Source organism: Oculina patagonica, chromosome 5 (genome assembly GCF_052425735.1).
Source record: "Oculina patagonica isolate OP01 chromosome 5, crgOcupat, whole genome shotgun sequence".
In the NCBI taxonomy this organism is placed as follows: Eukaryota; Metazoa; Cnidaria; class Anthozoa; order Scleractinia; family Oculinidae; genus Oculina; species Oculina patagonica.
This window is the reverse complement of record NC_135762.1, coordinates 23,912,672-23,933,214: the sequence shown is the minus strand read 5'-3', so window position 1 is coordinate 23,933,214 and position 20,543 is coordinate 23,912,672. Positions and strand designations below refer to the sequence as shown.

Below are 20,543 nucleotides of genomic sequence, written 5' to 3'. Positions count from 1 at the left end.
AAAGCTTAAAGTTTCAAGTGGGGAACATATTTGCTCTGGACCCCCACAGCGCAAGTTCTGAATAAATATACAGGTATCTTGGCCGTGAAATGTTAATGGTTTCTCGAGGCAATGAGTCAGCGATGAAAGGTCACTTTTCAAGTGCTAAGTCGAGCTACAACTTGAGAATGAATACATTTATATTCAAGTAGCAATAATAGCGTGGTTTTCGTGAGTCTACGAGCCAGCACGTACTTGTAGCTGGCTACAAAGTCGCAAATTCAGTTGTGGATAATAAATACATACCGTTTGAGGCTTTATTTAGGATTTATCATAAAATTAGGGGTAAAAATATCCTGTTTTGGACTGAATAACAGGGAGCAGAGCGCCTTCAATCAAATGAATACATCTGAAGGCCTCTGAATATAGCAGTGATTTTGCACGTTTATTTTGCAACAATGTAGCAAAATCGGCACTGTTTCGTTTTAGAATGGGGTGGGGGCTTGCGGTACAGCCCCTTACCCCAGGGGTCGAGGGACAATTAATGTTAGGCCTTTCTTTCTCCCGTTTCTGTCGAAAGTACTTCTTCTTTGCTATTTTTCATTTTGCTGCCTGGATGTCTTTCAAAATGAGATCTAGAAATTTCAATTCTCCTTTCGTGGTCCTTAGATTTTCTTTTGTCCGTAGGAGTGTTGCATTTTAACCAAATACTTTAAAAAGCTTAAGATATATTAGTCACATTCCACTGGGCTTTTGATATCAATAGATCTGGGTGCACAATATAGGGTAACATGATTCGAACGGTGAGGTTGTTTTGTGCGTGAATTCATGAATCGGCGGAAAAATACGTGAGTGATCAGAAAGGGCGTTTTAAAAACCACAGGAGGTCGAGAGGGTTCAAGTCCTCCGTGGTCGGAGAAATTTTTCATTTCACTTGGCGTGATTTTATTTTCCATTACCACCGCTCACGTTAAGAAAGAATTTATACAATGCAGGGCCAATTTTTACAGGCCATGTCGCGGTTTTTTGCGGCATTTTCATAAGGCTGTAAACATGGCTCGATATACAGCTAATGTTTCTGCACAAATCCGGTGTTAAAAAGGTCGAGTAAATTTTTCGGATTTCTGAAATATTGGAAGTCTGAAAACATAAGATATTTAGCAACAGTTACTGATTAAAAGAATGTAGCTGACCTTGTAAGTGCGCTTGCAAGCTCGTTTTAGTCTTCCGGCCATTCTATATATTCGTCTGCAAGATCAATTAAATCGTCCGTTGAAAATATACTGATAAATCACGGTATGGAAAGCTATAAACGAAACTGAACAGTATCTCAGCTTCATCCCTCAGATTTGATCAATAAAATCATTTATTAGCCATGGCCTAGGATTGCCGACTATTAAATATTGCAGAAATTCAAGTTTACCAAAATAATTTGACATCAGATTTTCATATAAACTACTACATTTCAGTGCCATGTAACTCCGCTCGAAACACGATTTGAAAACTGAGTAAGTAACACGCCTGAAAATCATGCAACTTATTTCACAGTGTTCAGGCAAAATTCCTGACAGTTACATGAAAGGTAGAGTAGAGTTTCGAAGTCTTGGCTAGTTATCTCGAAAATGGCTTATAATAGCCACGAATAATACAACCCGCAGACATTTTGAAATTCAGGCAACGAGGTTCCCCTCCCTTTCCACTTTCCACTTCATGACCCCATTTCTAAATAGCCGTTCTTAAAAACACGTGAAAAACAAAAAGTGACTTCATCTCAGTGACCATAAAAGGGATAATGGTAGGTAAAGTCTGCGTACGAGCCAAGTAAGTTGCCCATCAGGCCGGAGCTTACTCCCAGTTTTCCATAGCAATAAGTGACCAGGAGTATTTATGGATGGGATTTGAGGATGGGATGCTAGTCCACCGCAGGGTTACCCCCTAGCATTAAATTCGCCAGTACCCATTTATACCCTGGTATAGAGGTACTATAAATGAAGTGTCTTGCCAAAGAACACAACGTAGTGCCCCAGCCAAGGCTCGTACCCGACCCGTCCAGCGCACCAACCATTAGGCCATCGCTCCTCCCATGAAAAGAATAATAGGGTCCTGAAAATATTTTGAAATTTCGACAGAACAGGGAGGCGCGAGATGCTGCAGATAAAGAGTAGCTTTCTACTTTAACAACAAATACGCGCAACAGTTTCAATGATAACAACAGCAACAGCTTTGTTTGGATGGCTATAACCCGGGGGCCATAAATGGTTACAGCGTTGCACAAGCATAAGCTAATTACAAAGAAAGGACAATAAAGTTGGAAATGAGACTCATATCATCTTCAACAAAAGTCTGTCATATCTAGAGATCTTGTCGTATCTACCTGTTGGTTATTTATTCTGAGTTTAACTAAAGCTTATCTATAAGGGGTTTACAGTCAACTCTCTCTAAGACGGACACCGCGTCGGGACCTGCCCCCACTGTCCGTCTTAGAGAGGTGTCCGTCTAATAAAGAGTCTATTACAGTAAAATGACTGCAAAAACGGCGGAGCCACGGGACCAACAGCGGGTGTTCGTCTTACAGAAATGTCCGTTAAGAGAGAGTTGACTGAATATTAAAACGAGTGTTCCATTTTAAAAGAGTGTTACCTGCAACACTGCACGCAATATCGTCGTACAATTTTTTTTATTATAATTGACTGATGCTTTTAATCTGGACAAACAAACGTGAAATTTTGTTGTTATTTTCTGTTATTTTTTAAGCCAAATTATGCCAAAAGTAAACTATACTGATTATAACAGTTATGCTGTAAATACACAAGAGTATCGACAAAGGTCAAATAATGTATGGAAAACATTATGAGTTGGTCTGAAATAAGGTAAAGGTTTCACGATACCGTATTGGTACTTGATATCGCACAGTTATCACGGGTCTTTAACTTTTTTAACGGTTTTTTGACATAGTTTTAATTGTCTTAACGCACTTTTTGGTCAAATCGAGAAAATATAACCCCGCGAAATATTGTCTCGCCTGTAAACAGTAGACCGTCCTAGACAGTAGTTTTATTTTTGATTGTTTTATTATGAATATACTTTTGTCACTTGGTTTCCATTTTCTTCTTAATTTTTTAAATAATTATAATTCATTTGTATTTTTGAGTGCTCTTTTTATCCGTTTTTAGTCCTTGTATATATTTTATTTTTTTTTAAATGTAGTCATTTTTTAAGCAGGGCCCTTTTGATATCGGCCAAGTGATAATTGGGCCACGCTGCCTAAATAAAGTTGACTTGATTTGCCAAAATGGCGAAATGAAAGGAACTACATCGCGGACAACCCATTTTGGAATAAACTGGCAAGTTTTTTCAAGTTTGTCGTTGGCAATCTGTCTTAGGCCCCGTCCACACTGACCCGTGTAAATTTGAAAACGCATCTTTTTTTTCTCCGGTTAGGCCAACCGTCCACACTGAAACGGCGTTTTCGGTCACCGAAAACGGAGCTTTTCAAAAAACGCTCACCAATGAGCGTTTGGACTTGGAGCGTGAAATAGTGTATTTTTATATTTTATTGTAAATAATTTTAGAGGGCCACTGGTTTGTTAGTATTTTTTATGTTATTTTAGTGCTACCCTCGTTAAATAAAGACTTTACTTTTACTTTTACTTACTAATGAAGCGTATCGTTTTCAAATTTGCCCGGGTTAATGTGGACGGAAAACATCTTACGCGGCGTTTTCAAATTTCTCCGTTTTCAAATTTACCCGGGTCAGTGTGGACGGGGCCTTAATCTTCGTCAGTCGAGACCATCCTTGGTTATTTTCACATTTTTATTACTCCTTTGTTGTTTTTCTAAATTTCACAACTATTATTTTGAGGTTTTCTTCACTTTGAAAGTAATCAGAAAAATGACTTAAAATATCGTGACACTGTTCCCTTAAGTACGTACCCGCGAACTTAAGTACCAATAAGGTAGTCACCGCACACCCCTTACCAAGCCAGAAAGAGCATCGCACATAAATCTAGGCACGTTTCATCGATAATTCATTCCCAAATGTAGCAACATACAAATCATGCTTTTTAAAACCTTTTAAACGTAAAATAAAGTACTGGTATTACACCGGGTACTACATTGCATTGCACAATACTTCGCACGATGTTTTATTCACTCCTGAAAATGTTGCACGCAACACTAACCGCGCGCGCTGTTGCAGAAGAAGTGTAATCAATTTCTAGTTTCGCAACATCGTCCGCAACAATATCAACCGGCTTCCACTCTCTGCACCACTGCGTGCAATGACGAGGCAAAAAAAAAAACGCTTCCAATGTAAATTCTCATTGTACCATACATGCCAAATAAAGGCTGGCTTGGCCAGCCGAAATATAGTACTTACACAAATTTTAAGTCATTCTACGTTGTATAGGTCTCTGCTTTTATATTCCTTATTTTCTATTAGATCACTATTGATCAAACCTATAACAGCAGGATATATCGTCAAAGGTTGCTTGCTCGTACATTAATAGGCAAAACTTCTAGCCTTATGATCCGATATCTAACCCAAGCAAGAATATGGTTGTGTATTATTTTGTTTTTTTCCCTGAGAGCCTAGAACATACTACATATGACTGGCCTGTGAAAGTCACTATTTTGGAACTCGCTTGCCACGCCACGCCACGTAGCGATTGGCCACGTTGAATAAAACTGTTGCGTTTGCTCCAAATAGCAGGGTGTTTCTGGGTCTTAACTCAGTTCTAAGAACGTGACTTGAATGCAGCCTTTGTTTAACTATTACATGATTTTGCAAGTTAAATTCGTGATAAGAACTGCTAATTAGCTCTATACATCTTTTGCCGGCTGAATTAATAAAGTTTATATACATAATTTTTAATAAACCGAGATGAAAGATAGCGCTAATCACTAAACTCAAGTGTACGGGTCAAGGATTCATGTCAAGTTTATGGGTTTTGTCTGGAACGAATGATACAATATCAACTGATCAAAGGTACAATAGATACGGTCATTCTAGTAGTCTCGATAGCTTTCTTTTACGACTTTACGAACTCTTCGTCTTTTAAACAAAAAACAACAACAACAAACAACGGATAGCATCTATGAACTCACCCGAGAGTTTTGACTTTGGAAACTGACTCAAAAGTTGTCGGGTTGAGTACGGCTCAGGTCTAATAAAACACTTTCAAGTACTTTCAATTTCGCCCAAAATCACTCGAGTGTGTGCATCAGCTTATGTAAACACGACGGAGCAGTTTTCCATTTCTTTCATTTTTTTTTTTTCAGTGTTATAGTAAGAAATGTAAGGTGACGCGATAAACCTGTCTGTTTGCAAAGCTCGTGCAAAACGCCTGCTCGTTCTCCGCTCAACGTCCCCGCATTTCAAAGTGCTGAATGTGATGTTGTTTCAAATGCTAAATATTGCAATACCTCTTCAATTTATTCCTGTAATTTCGATTTAATCGGGTTCTTCTAAATGACGGATGTCTTAGATAATCATCTGGCCCGGGTAGCCTGTGACACTTAGAGAACGTGTCTCCCCTCTCCTCTTATTTACTCTTCGAGCGGGTATTATGCTTGTAGAATGTAGATTATATTATAACGAATAAATTGACAGTTTGCCGCATGTGAGATCTGACGATTATCATTTATGTCACCCTTTTCGGTACTCTTCCTTTCCCTTATATTCTTTTCTTTGTTTGTTCGTCCAGTAAGTTCATTCCTTCTTTCTTTCATTTGATCCTTTTTTCTTTCCTTCCTTTCCTCGTTAATTCATTCATTTGTTTATATCGTCTGTTTGAATTTTCATTCATAATATTTATTCTTTCCTTAACCGATTCTTCATTCGCCGAATCACTCTAGTCTTTCCTCCGTCCCTTCCTTCTTTCCTTCCTTCTTTTGCTCATTAAATTTATAATTTGTTCATTAGTCATGTTTTGTCGATCTATATAACTGCAGTCGAATCTCGATTCCTCGAACCTCCAGGGGAAACGGAATTTTCTTCCAGTAATCGGGTTAAAATTACAGAGAAGTACAATCCAAGGCAAGCAAAAATTTGTTCTAGAAATCAGAGTTTTGAGAAACCAAGGGTTTGAGAAATCGGGATTATTATTTTTTCGTTTTTTTAATTGTTTTATTTACATGATTTAGTTAACTAATACCATGCACATAATAAAAGAAAAACTTACAAAACATACAAAACTCAAAGTGCTTTCCTACTTACACTATACAATTAAACTAACGATACTGACGACGAAAGAAAAAGAGAAAAAACCGACTACTTGCACCATTTTCGTACTTTACAAATACTTACAATACTTGAGACTACTACTGTACTGTATTCAGCGATCAGTCACTACTTCTTCCTTTCTTACATTCATCATTCCCGGGTTTTCATATATCTAAATGACAGGAAGTTTACTTGTCATTTTCATGTAGAGCTAATAACAGACAACTGAAAGCAAGGCTGATCGTACTACGTGAAAAGTTGACTTTGCGAGACACCACCACGACTAGAACCGATACAGCAGGATTGCAACCGCAGACAGCTGTTTCGTCCTTCTTGGGACTCATCAGTGCGGTGTAGCAAATCTAAATGGCGCCAGCTCAGAGAGCCAACGCAAATTAATTGCCCAATAACCCGTACACTGTATCAAGTTCCATTTTATTGCTGATCAGAACTCTCCTTAGATCCTACGAATAGCAGCATTATCGTTTGCGGTCCCTTGCAGTTTTAGTCTTACTTTTAGAGCTAATAACTATTTTAAATATTTTTCGAAATATTTTAATTAAAGGCCCTTTAAATACCTAAATGACAGAATTGCCTAACTAAACTTGTGAAATAACTACCCTTTTGTATACCTGAAGCAAGAACGGGCGGAGCCTCCCCGTATAGGCCATTATAGGGAGTACCCCTCCGGGTCATCATCAGTTCGTTCTTTCCTCTATTGATCCATTCGTTCTGTTCCTCTTCTATCTTTCTATCCTTTCCTTTCTTTGATCCTCTTTTGTGGATCTCTTTTCTTTTCTTTTGCGTCTTTGTTTGATTTACTCGTTGTATCCGGGACGCTTGATGCTTCACTTGTCATCATCACTTGGGGACTGAACATTGAAGTGACCCCCGACCGCGCGAGGTCTAGACCTTAGTCATTTTGCGCAAGCGCGGAGGCTTTATTTTTAGTGATCCAAAATGGCGGACGAGCCGAGCGGTGTTCAGCGATCGATAAGTAAAATTAAGCAGTGGATCGGATGGTCATGGACGTATCTGTGGGGATTTTGGTTTCTTTTGGTCATATTCTTACTCTATGTACTTCGTACACCACTTCGTCTGAAGGAAAACTTGAATTTAGGTGAGCCATTGATCTTCATTTGTTTACCGAAAAATAGAATCAAGAAATTAAATTCGCGCCGCTTCTCATTTTTTTCTAAAAAAATTAACAAATCAGTCTTATAATTACATATAAATGAGAACTATTTTAGATACCTCAAAATAATTGCTTTTTATAGGTAGGTCCTTATTTCCATGGTTTGATTTTTTTGGTTTAAGATCGACGTGAATTTTATTCGGGAAACGAATCGAAAATGTCAAACCGGATGACACTTGTGATGTCAGCTGTTCTCACTGAGTCGTATTCATTGTTGGCGTTTGCCTCTTTTTTCAAATAAGAATCCTATAATTCCATTGAATTTTAGTCCAGCTTATAAATGTGACCATTTTAAGATTTTTCCTCGTAGCCCTAGTTTGTCTATTCCGTAAGCTTATAATTTGTTGAATGACCTTTTGATCTTTTTTATAGTTGCCATGTTTCTTCATTTAAATTTTTTTTTCTTTTTTGAGGGAAGAGAGGGAAGACAGCAATCATTTTGAAAACCTGTACTTCACATGAAATTTAAAGCTTTTTCAGATAGCAATCCTATTATATTTTCTTACACTATAATTTCTAAAAATTATTTTTCACTGTGGCACCCAGGCTCTTCTAGAGCACATGCAGTTCTGATGTAACACAAAATTAAAATTAAATGTTAGGATAATCCTTTTTAATTTGATGTATTATTCAACCTGAAGTCCCAGCTAAGCCATCAATCATTTTTATTCAGCATCATGTTGGATGAAGTGATTAATTAAATGATCTTCATGCAAGTGTTCAAACTTGTGGTGGCTAAACAACCAGGCATGTTTATCAATCTCCGATGAAAATGCTTGGTTGTTGCTCATTAAACTGCATCAGCTAATAGCTACATTTCAATGTTTATTTTACAAGTTGCATGAACCAAACAGGTCTTAAAGTTTTAATTACTAATTTACAATTTTTTTCAGCTATTCTGTTCCTGAACACACTGACTCCTAAGTTTTATGTTGCTCTCACGGGAACATCTTCATTCATATCTGGAATTATACTGGTGAGTCTAGTTCTGTTAAAGTCATTCAGAGATCAATTTGTTTATTCAGCTTAAGCATCTGTTGTGACATTTGCAGTTTCTTTAACATCTCTTCAACCTAGTAAAATGACTTCTGATTGGATGTGGAATGTTTCCTCTGGCTGTTCAAAAGCTTTCTCAAGGATTATTCTGTTTTTTACTTAAGGACATAATTTATAGATCTTTGATATTTTGTCTTGTGTCAACAAAAGCCTTTAGATAAAACCAGCCTGGCCAATACATTTTATGCCTTTGAAGGATTAGTTTTCACATATTTTACAATTCATTATATTGTCATGAAATTTAAATCCACCACGTGTAGTATTGACATTTTAATCATGCTATTTTTACTAGCCTTACATGGGTCTAATCCTACTGAAATGAAATGGCCTTAGGAAAGCATTGTATTTTGCATGTTTTAGACAAAAGCAAATGACATTAATCTTTGTGTACTCTTTCATTTAGTAATACATATAATGTGGCTAATTATAACTAGAGAACTCCAGTTTGAATAACTTAACAATTCCTTCCTGAAGATATCTCTGCCATTGCATGCATATTGTTGTCTTTCAGTCGTTTAGACCTATTCATAGCAGGCTTGTATAATCTATTGCATTTTCACATGGGATGACGGCATTGTAAATTTGGTTTTATTACCTTATTATAGGAAATTAACGCTTGTGTTAATTAAGGTATTGGAAATTAACGCGAAAGAGAGGGTAATATTTCAAAATGAAGGAAATTAACATGACGTACACAACAGGAACAAGTTTATTTAAACACTTGTTGGCATATAATCTTAAACGCAAACAATGTTCATGGTACTTTTCCCACTTCGAGCATTCTTTGTAGTATCAGTGATAGCGGCAGATGTCCACCATGTTAAGATACTGATTTTTCCTTTGAGTCAAGAACGTCTGGACTGTAACGAGAAATCGGGGCCAAAATTTAGGAAATTAAGGTCATGGAAATTAACGCTCCACTTAATTAACGGTGCGGAAATTAACGTTAACAAAAATTAACGCGACTTAAATTAACACGAATTTTTGAAATTCACGTTAATTTCATGACGCGTTAATTTTTTATAATAAGGTAATTGTTCAATTTTGCTCAAAAGCTCCGATCACATTGAGATTTCGCCTAGAGCATGCTTGATAGTTACTCTAACCAGATCATTTTCCTTATGGTAGCAACATCTGATTTCCTTCACAAAACATTAAATTTTATACCTTTTGAAACAAATCATTTAGTTCTTATACAAACTCTTGTACTTGTTAATTGAATCTTTGTAACACAACACCACTCAAAGGCAAGAGTCGCATTTGCGTACATTTTGCTTAGGGTCATTTGTAATGCTTTATTGAGTGTTTGCATTTCCATTTTTTTTTATTTGTATGTACATTGTTGAATAAAACAAAATGGTTCTGTGGACGCCATTCACACCCCACATAATCAGCCTTTAGGCATCTCGTTACTATTTATTGGTAACTTTTTCTAACTGTTCTGTTTTCATAGATATTTGAGTGGTGGTACTTTCGGAAGTATGGCACATCCTTCATAGAACATGTGTCCTTGTCACACCTTGGTCCACTGTTGGGTAGTTCTGATAATACTCCACAAAATACACAACAGAATGTAGCAGGTATGTGCCATCCCGGCTCGAACCAAGGCCTATTTCTTGGGACACTTGCCATTTATTTTTTACACTTGTAACAGGGGGGAAATTTGAAATTCCTCCCCTTCCCCAATACAATGTTGTGTATCTTGAAACAACAATGCCTCCTGTTGCCATCTATCTTGCAACATTGCTTTTGGGAGATGGGGATTCTCCATTCCTTAGAATTTGTAACAGAATGTCACGTTACAGTTGTTAAAATGAGTGTCCCAAGGAAATATGGCGTGGATTGAGGGTCACTGTGTTGTGTTCTTGGGTAAGACACTTTACTGTTATTAGAGAGCCTCTCTCCACCCAGGTGTATGAATGGATACCAGCGAATTAATTCTGAGGGGTAACCCTACAGTGGACCAGCATCCCATCCAGGAGGAATTAGAAAATACTCCTAGCCACTTAATGCTATGGAAACTGCCCAAATGAGCTCAGGCTGTATGGGCCAGATGGCTTGACGCACGCTTTACCTTACCTTACCAGGCAATGAGTTGGATTCTTTTTTCTGTGTTTTTAGAGTGTAAAGTATGGAGAAATCCTGGAAATCTTTTCAGAGGAGCAGAATATAATAGGTAACCATACTTTGTTGAATTGCTGTTTCATTGTAGTAGTTTTCGTTTTTCTAATCTATGTTTCAAATTACAATTTCATTTGTTTACAACTACAGATATTACTGGGTGACAGGAAAGGAGCCATTAACTTATTATGACATGAATTTATCTGCTCAGGATCACCAGGTAATGTTTAACCCTAATTTGTTATATTTGACAGCTAGTATTTTAACTTGTAAAAGATGAGGTGCCCGCATGCAGTCTGGGTTCAAGCTTCTAGACTCTCAAAATCAATCCAACAAAGTCCTTGCAACCACTCGGACATTTAAGTTACCGTGTCCCAATTTCCTTCTTATGCACATTTACCATGAAAGCTCTTTTAAGCCCCTGTCCCTCCCTCGATGGTAAATCATGACAATGACAATTTATGAAGAAGGAAACAGGGGGAACTTTACCCTTTTAAACATATTCATTTCAACCACATTTACTTATTGTTGTTGCTTTTTTTGTGAAAATGTGTTACTAAACAACACTACAACGGTGAGAAGCCTTAAGAAGTACTTTATTTTGTGTTTTATACCGGTATACCCTAACTGATACATGATTTTTAATAAGCCCCCCTCTCTGTTAATCCCTTTTAAAAAGAAATATGCCCCCACCCCACCCCCAGGGGCTTAATGGAGCTTTTATCATAATTTCACTACAAGAGATAACAAATTTTCTTGCTTGCATTTTAATATCAGGGCAAAGTATTTTAAGAAAATAACTATTTTTTGGATCTTCCTCTTCCATGTTACAGACTTTCTTTACTTGTGATGCTGATGCTGAAAGCTCAGAGCCATCTGATGAGTGTGAGTATTATTTACGTACTTATTGACTGTACGAGAGAGGGTGATATGGGAATATGTCTGACTGGATGCATGACACACATGTACTGGCTGAGAACAAAAAATAGCCTGCCCTAACCTGCGATCAGGCTTTCTTTTTTTCGCTGCAGAGGGAAGGTCTGCTGCCCCCTAATTAAAGTATCTGTCAATGTCGTCGAGAATGTCGGCGATGCCATCAGATAAGCGTGCATGATTAGCGCCTTCAGATTATATTTTCACTCTCACAAGCATGTGTTTGAATTACCCTTTTTGAACGAGCTGATCGGATGGTTTTTAAAATTTGTTTTCTGCACAGGCTGATTTTGTGTAAGGCTCAGGTCAGACATTTCAAGGGCGTAGTTTTCGTCACTGGCACGATCGTCTGGCATCTTTGGTGGTGTGATGCAATAATCTTCGACACCATTGATAATAGATCACGCTCTTGCCGAATCCCGTCGGAAGCACCGCCAAAACATCTTTTCTTTCACAAACTATTCATCGAATACACTCCCTTTGTTCGTCTTTAAATGTTTTGGGAACAAAACTCTTGAGAAATTTTCTAAAAGCTAGAAGAACTCGCTCTCTACTTCATTCCGCTCGACACCCGCCATGATAACAATCATCTACATGCGATATTTTTGGACCGGAAATTAGACTTGAACTCAGTAAGCCAATCAGGATAGAGTTCTAATGTTGCCTTTTGTTTTCTGACCAATCAGAAAAAAGTCCAGATTCTGGACTTTTTACAGACGACTCGACAAGTAATTGTATTAGGCGTTCATTTTTCCGTTGACCCCTCCGCCGCGAGAAAAATAACGCCTGATCGCAGGTTAAGCCTGCCCATGCAGAATGACTGATAACCGAACAGTTCTTCTCCAGCTTGAGTGTACTGGATGAATAAAGTTATTATTTTCCCATCAGTAACATTTTAATCTCGTTCCCACATCTCGCGGGTACGAAGCCGGAAAGCGAGATCTGGCCAAGTAAGAAAATTCAATTTTTTGATTGGCTCTTTCAAAGCATGGCTGTCACAGCGCTAAAATTTGAACGTGCGATGCGGCCCCAAGGGAATTCAATGTCTGTATTTTATGCAAATTATAGATCATGCACGCAATCATAATATATTTATTTTTGGGACGTTTCGTTGTTTACAGTCGGCCTCAAAAGACAAGAAGATTTCGTTTTAGTTCTTTGTAGCATTATAGAGCTATTTCAAACGAATAATGAGGTTTATAAACAGAAAATCTGCCGTAAGAATATTTATGATTGATTACGTGACCGGATCAAATTTGTATAAAATCTAGACATGTCTCAGACATTGCATGTAACCGCCGAATGAACAATTTTTTTAAATGAAATAACTATTTTTACCTGACCTAAAGCCTTCATGATTGCCTTTTGCTTAGTAAAATACTCTGCTAGATATTATTCCAGGAAAGACGAGAATGGTAAAGCATTCTTTATTCATATAGTTGAGGATTGGTTATTTATTTGATTGCCATTTTCTTAGAGTTGTCTAGGGCATGCGCAATTGACTGGCCTGCCACATTCCTGACAGGCAATCACGTGGTACAAATCGGATTTGACCAGATCTCGCCTTCGGCTTCGCCCGCGAGATCTTGGAACGAGATTAGTAACATTTTTGAAGCTTATTTTATAAGCAGATACAAGCCATGTTATTTTAAAAGTATACCGTATTTTCTCAATTAAAAGCCGGACCCTGATTAAACACCAGTCTCTTTCAAACACTGGGTCAAAACTGCTAGGTTCTAAATAAATGCCAGGGGCATTTGATCGAGGTCCCGGTGTTTGTTCGAGGTCCAGGCATTGCCATTTATGAACTTAAAACTCTATATCAGTAACATTTACTTGTTCCCATGTTGTTCATATAGTGTTTCCGTTCTGTTTGTCACAAATCTTGATTGCAACATGCGGTATGCAATACTGTAACTCTTGGTAATAATCATTCTTGTAGACCCAGGGACAGTTTGTTGGGGAGGGACGAAGGGTAAAATTGTTCCGCCTTGACAAACTGGCCCTGGGTATCCGAGGATGGGTAATAATAAATCAACTTGAAAAATAACAGAAAGTTTCACTTTTTTTAATAAACCCCGGGCCCTGATTAAACGCCGGCTTCAAATAAATGCCGGGTCCACCAGGCCAAGTTTGAAATAAACGCTGGGGGCGTTTAATTGAGAAAATACAGTATGGGCATACTGGTTACGTTGCTAGCCTTAGAACAAGACCTTTTACAATTTAGCACTTTTCGTGTTGCTACATTGACTCTTATTAATTTGCATAATTTCATTTGAACTTGTGTTAATGTTTTAGTAATGTTAAGAGCATGGAGGGAAAGAGATCAAGAGAAGAGAATCAAGACAGCTCATCAAGCCTTAGAACATAATCCTAGGTATGTATTATGCAAGAAAAAAAAAACTTTTATATCAAGCTCCCTCACAAATAATTGCAATGTCAGCAGGGCTTTCTTGCTCTTCTAAAAGCTTATTTCGATAATAAGAATAACTAACTTTAAACAAATTATGTTTTAACAAACTTTATTCCATGTTAGTTAATTAATCTGTTATCGCCTGCCCACTGTATTCTTAAAAGGTACTTTTACCACTATTAGTTAAAATTTTCTTAATAAAAGGTGTTTGGTTGAGGACAGAGTAACTGTCTGCTGAAATACCAATATTCCATGTGGTATCATTGTCTGGTTAACCACTTTGTTGCCCTTGATTTTGGACAATTTTGAAGTTTTTGTTGAGTTGTTTCCCCAAATACCACAACAATTTATGCTGTCAAAGAAGAAAACAACACTTGCTCCTGGCAAAATTAGCACATTGTCTAAGATCTTGTATTGAATGCAAGTCACACATTGGTGAAATAATGTTTGTTTGTTTGTTTGTTAAAATTAATTTGGTTTGTTATCTTGAACAGTTCTCCAACAGCACTTATTTTGCTAGCAGAGGAGGAGGCTCAAACCATTTTAGAGGTAAGAAATATCAGATTTTATGAATAAGGGAAACTGTAGGTTGACTCCAGTATCGATTCAAGCTTTCTGATAAGTACTAGTCACTGGTGAGAGTTGATGGCTGGCATACATGTAGTTTAATTCTTGCTTGCTCATTATCAATTTCAAGGAAAATGGGCAGTGAATTTTACCAACCCCACACTGGCTTCTTATGCACCTATCAATGGTTTGCCCCAGGATGGGGGGGGGGGGGGCAACCTACGGGAATTTGACATCGTAAGTTCTCCCAGGGTAGGGATTATGACATCTTAAATAGTATGCTGGGTTAGAAATTTAAGAGGACATATGTAAAATTTGACATTCACTAGGTGCCCAGGGGTGGGGATTTCAACTCTGAATTCCAAAAAAATTCAAATTCCCCTGTGGTTGTCCCCCCCCCCCCCCATCCTGGGGCAAACCATTGATAGGTGCATTATATAACCACAGTTAGACCACGCTAATTCAAACTTGGTTATTTCAAATTCCCTGTTATTTCAAGCTTAAACCCATTTCCCTTGGATTTTCTCTTCAGTCATTTACATGTACTAACAGCTATTTCGATCTCCTGCTATTGTTGTTTCCCTGACAGTTCAAAATAACAGGGTTCAACTGTATTGAAGATAATTACTCCAAACTGAGAGTACAGTGGTATCTGTTAGTCTAAACACCAACAGATCCCCTGATCATATGTTATTAATGGGTGCTTCTATAAAGGAGTTCTGAATTAAGAAGATGACAGCCTGTGTACAGGAGAGTGGGAGCTATTCACAAGGGAAGAAAATGGCTGACTGAGTTTCTATTTGTGCCAAAAGAAGGTCATGGACATAATGACATGGTATTCATAATATGGGTTTCTTCTGTAGTTTGGAGGGAGGCCCTAGGAAGAGTTTACTTTCTACTTAAGGTGGTTTTGGTAAAAGATGACCTTTCTGGAGCTCTAACTGCTATTAAATAGGGATTTCATTGAAAATCAAATGCCTGGAAGAACTGGGGGTGGGGAGTTCTGTTGGAGGATTTTTTTTCTTCTCATTTGTAAGTGATGTTTTCTTCCTTGTCACGAACTATCCATGTTTGTTTTACAGGCTGAAAAGTTATTCAAACAAGCACTGAAGGCCAGTGAAGCTTTGTTACGAAATAGTGCATCAGTGAACCCAGACACAAAAGAGGAAGCCTTACACAGTGAGTAAAAAACCAAATCTCTTTAACAAAGATTGAAGATAAGAACATAAAAACACTACATTTTTAACCTCCTATAATCAGACACCTTTCCTAAGTGGACACTTGGTTTTGTTCCCACCACATACAAACACTACGTGCTTTACCTCTCATAAGTTAACACCTCTTCTAAAAAGACCCTTGTTCAAGCCCCAAAGGTGTCCACTTACAGAAAGTTTGACTATACCTTTAGATTACAGTGGTTTCAGAAAGGTTGCCATTCGCTTTTGAGTTTTAAATGAAATGAAACCTTACTACCAACCTTTCCCTTGACTTTTTTAATCCTAAACCAAGTCATGAACATTTCCAATTATATTCCACTTTCAGGAAGAGACACCAATGTGTGTGTTTATATAAGACGAAGGCTTGCCATGTGTGCGAGAAAACTTGGAAGAGTCAAAGAAGCCATTAAAATGATGAGAGATGTAGGTTTACATTCTTATACTGTCTGCGAGTTTATAGCCAGGGTTACATTCACTTGCAATGATTACGTTCTATAGCTAGTGTAGTTTGACAAGCTTATTAAGGTAATTCATGTGAAATAGAACTGGTCATAGATTTTCAACCAAACTTTGCGGGTTGGTTGTTTACCTTAAGGGAAGTTAATTTTTGATACAAAAAAGTGGGGTCACCGTATTCGTTTAGGAGCAGGAAGACCTTGTAGGTACCACATAATTCCTTAATAACTCCTTTGCGAGTACCAGAAATAATGTATCATTCTGCCATAGAAATTGATCTGTATTCATTTTACAAAAAGAATTTGATCACTACTCTCAAACTAAGAGACAAAAATGATAGGTCGCCATATTCATTTACAAGAAAACGATGATTTATCTCTCTCACGGGCCAAGCCGCATAGCAACCATTATTTTTGTTTGTGTGCATGCGCTAATTACGCATAAAATTCTGCGCAGTAAGGATGCACAATGCAATACTAGGGAATCACCTTAACTAAACTTTGTTTTGTGGCATATAGTTGGCTTTGATGATAAGATATTTATCCACTATGTCAGGAACGTTAGACAATTAGGAAAATAATCCAGAGTCCCCAGTAAGGTTTGAACCTATGACCTCCAACACACTAGTTGGACACTCCAACCACTGAGCTGGTGAGAGCTCCTGGCAAGCTAGCTAACATGACACTATAGAACCTACTATTGAAATGATATAGTATGAGTAGTATCTCAGGTCATCTCAGGACTTCTCAGTAGAACAGTTCAGTAGGCACAAGGTCATGGGTTCCACCCCTGTCGCAGACTAATTTTTTTTTCCAACTGCATCTCATTTCTATCATAGTTAGGTTTGGTTGTTCATGATCATGTTATTTGTTTTTTTGCAGCTAATGAAGGAATTTCCTCTCATGAGCGTTCTTAACATTCATGAGAATCTTCTGGAGGCTTTACTCGAAATACAAGCTTACTCAGAAGTGCAGGTATTTAAACCAAACTGTTTTGTTTTTGACATTCAATAATTCCTTTCATCTCTCTATCATGTATCACTGAAACTGACTGTAACTTCAATTTTTTTCTTTGTTATTTCCCATTGCAGCAAGTTCTAGCCAAATATGATGGTAAGAATATAAAACAAAGACGCAACTTTGCTTTACCAGTTCAGTTGTATGATAAAGTGACTAATACGAATATTAATCATAACTTTCTTTATTCAGATATAAGTCTTCCGAAGTCAGCTACAATATGTTATTCTGCTGCACTTCTAAAAGCCAGAGCAGTCTGCGACAAGTAAGAAAAGAATTTTTGTAGCATTGCAGGCCTTGTATGCTAAATTATGTTCAACACATAACCGGCTTATGGTGCAAACTTATCTTACTTTCTGCACGTTTTGCAAGGCTGTGGTGCTAGAATGTCTAGCTCTCTGCACGCAGTGCAGATTATGATGGTAAATAATTTCATAAGCCACTCACCCATAACATTAATTTTAAGGCCAGACCACTAACACCTACTCTTTTAGAAGAGCATTTCTCTTCTTTTGCTTCCCCTATTATCAAGTTATATGTTTGAAGGCCCTATTCTTAGAAACATTTGCCATGGACTGGGGCATTTTCATTTTTAATTTTTTTTTCCTTTGCAGATTCTCTCCTGAGATTGCAGCGAAAAGAGGGTTAAGTCCAGCTGAAATGGCGGCCGTTGAAGCCATACACAGAGCAGTGGAGTTTAATCCTCATGTTCCTAAAGTAAGGATTTAAGTTATCAAATATGTGTCCAGTCCAAGTTAATTCGCTTTCAAAGACCAACAGAAAAATGTTAAAAAGTTGTATGTGCGGTAATTGGCTATTTGTTTGGCTGACAAGTTTGGAAAACTAATAGAAAGATGTCAAAAAGTTCTCTGTGTTAATGATTGCTCTTTGACTTGGCTGGGGGGTTTGGAAAACCAGTATAATGTCAAAGTTGCCATTATTTAATCAAATCTTTAGTTACTGCCAGCCCAGACTGCCAGCAGTTTGATGCATGTCACAGCATTAAGATCTATAATTTGTTTCTCTTATAGTATCTTCTGGAGCAGAAGAGTTTGATTCTACCTCCGGAGCATATTTTAAAAAGAGGAGACAGCGAAGCGATAGCTTACGCCTTCTTCCATTTACCTCACTGGAAGAGAGTGGAGGGCGCTCTTAACTTACTTCACTGTACATGGGAAGGAAGTACGAAAGACTCTTTTGCTTGATTTTTTTTAGATTTGTTTTGTTTATTCAAGTTATGTAAGTTTGTGTAGATGGACGTGAAAACTCTCCTGTGTCTCTTTCAGCATTTCGTCTCGTCCCCTACCCCCTGGAGAAGGGACATTTGTTTCATCCTTACCCAGCATGCACTGAGAACGCTGACAGAGAACTTCTGCCAAGTAAGAAAAATATCTTTGTTTTACATGTACTAACTGCTTTTGCTACCCCTTTATCGTACCTATGAATTTAAACGTGCCGGCAAAATCCTTTCTAGATTCTCACAGGTGGTTTACAAATTTCCAAGGGTTGTGACTGTAAGACAAATTCTACGCACGTGAACAGCTGACCGGCAATGCGTGAAAAACACGTGCGAAAAAGGTTAAATCACGGGAACAACACATGGAAAAACTTTTGTGAAACTCATGCTTTCCCCGCGCCGTACTTTCTCTTTTTTATGCAGTCAAGATCAGTGCTTGAAGCTGTGCTAAAATAGCTGTAAGATAAAAAAGTGACTAATATTACTTTTGGTTTGTTTCAGGTCATCATGAACTCTCCATTTACCCCAAAAAAGAGCTTCCTTTTTTCATTCTGTTTACCGCTGCCCTGTGCTCCTTCACTGCTATGCTGGCTCTTCTTACTCACCAGTTCCCTGAACCCATGGCTAACGCGGCCAAAACTGTAAGTAGCAAATAAACTGTGGCATTTTTTTGGTTTTGAACTGTAGTGGTGGTTGTTTAGCTGTTAGCTTGTAAATAAAATATTGTGAAAATAACCACTTCACTGCTCAGGCAAGGCTATAGATATGAGTAGCAAGATTTTGCTTAGGCAGGACATTTCAGAGATATTGGAAATAGGTACACGACGCCCAAATGTTGATGGCGGGGAATGGGAATTGAATATAGCTTTCCATCTTGTAACTTGGCGAAAGAGGCAGAGAACGTTATGGAATTAATGACTCTTTAAGTAGGGAAGATCGAGAATTTACCCTATAAGGAAAATTGAGAGTCCCCAGCGAGGACTTAATTGCACTAGGGCATAGGGACATGTTAGCATTACAGGTCAAGGGGCATTTTCGGCAGATATTTAGGTTTTGGAAACTGAACACGACTCGATTTTTAAAGGTCCATTAGTCTAATCTACTTTTTAATTCGTATTTGGGACCACCGAATACTTCTGTGTATTGCTTATACTAGGGTCGATAAAATCTGCATTTCTCGAGTTTTCCTTTTTCTTGGCACCATATTTCTGTGTATATCCCACGTGATGTATTTTTTTGTATCAGATCAATATAATTTTCGATTTGTTTTATTTTGCAGTGTTTGAGCTGGATTTCAACGCCGTTAAACCTTATCATACAGAAGTTTGAAGATTTCTTTCCGGCTCACATCTGGCACCAGTTAACACGCATCTGATTGAACCGATCACGTGCTTTCATCCCTGCCCTCTGATTGACTATATTTAACTCCATATTTGGAATCAAAGTTCACGTGATCAGTGACGTTTTGTTTGTCTGAGCTGTGTTTGCTTGTTAAACGGCAAAATAAAAGTAAACTTAACTAAACCCTGCATATTTTCGAACAGAAAGAGAAACGGGTTAAAAGAAAGCATTTAAAAGAGTCACTTATGCAAATGGCATATGCGATATCGTATCCCATCAGAGTTAAAATATTTTCTTCATAGCGTTTGCGTAGTCTCGCGTTTCCTTACGTGAAAGATATTTTAACTACAGACGAGAAAAAGTAACAAAAAATTAAAAAGTAAATGTTCCCTCTTTCTCAAGCATAGTTATAGAGCTAACATATTTCTCCAAACATTAGTAAATTAATTGCTATATCGTTTAAGGCTGTCAGAATATATTTATGTAGTTCAAAAAGTTAGAAAGAAGATTGTTGAATATTAAAAGTTCAATTCTCCAAGACAATCCTTGGCGTTGTTCTGTTAGGTTGTCGGGGAAACTTTACAGAGTGGAGGGGAGTATCGAGGGGAAATAACAATGCTCCTAGTTTTTTCAAGCTTTAAGTGCTGGCTGTTGTGCCTCACTCCACCTTCCCCTATGTAGTCCTATAACTTCCCCAGCCTCCCATCCACCACTGAACGAGAATAAAATCTCCAAGTAAAGTCACTAAAATCAAAGTGAAGCATTGTTTTAACTATTGTTTCCTGGAAC

The 20,543-nt window shown here is 37.8% G+C and overlaps 1 protein-coding gene across 2 annotated transcripts; it reads left to right on the top strand.

Annotated features, from left to right (window-relative positions):
• Positions 1 to 7,162: 7,162 nt before the first annotated feature.
• LOC144653417 (protein ST7 homolog) lies at positions 7,163 to 20,297 on the top strand. Of its 2 annotated transcripts, none has more exons than XM_078513407.1 (18): positions 7,163 to 7,322; positions 8,291 to 8,373; positions 9,907 to 10,033; positions 10,575 to 10,629; positions 10,725 to 10,794; positions 11,408 to 11,459; positions 13,806 to 13,884; positions 14,415 to 14,469; positions 15,570 to 15,666; positions 16,030 to 16,127; positions 17,042 to 17,134; positions 17,251 to 17,272; positions 17,369 to 17,441; positions 17,791 to 17,893; positions 18,208 to 18,358; positions 18,463 to 18,555; positions 18,915 to 19,054; positions 19,693 to 20,297. In XM_078513407.1, exons 1-18 carry the CDS (start codon positions 7,163 to 7,165, stop codon positions 19,786 to 19,788), a joined length of 1,647 nt encoding a protein of 548 aa, XP_078369533.1. In that variant the 3' UTR covers positions 19,789 to 20,297. The 2 variants fall into 2 exon arrangements, with proteins under 2 accessions (XP_078369533.1, XP_078369534.1); XM_078513408.1 differs by having other exon boundaries at positions 18,463 to 18,568; positions 18,927 to 19,054.
• The last annotated feature ends 246 nt before the right edge of the window (positions 20,298 to 20,543 follow it).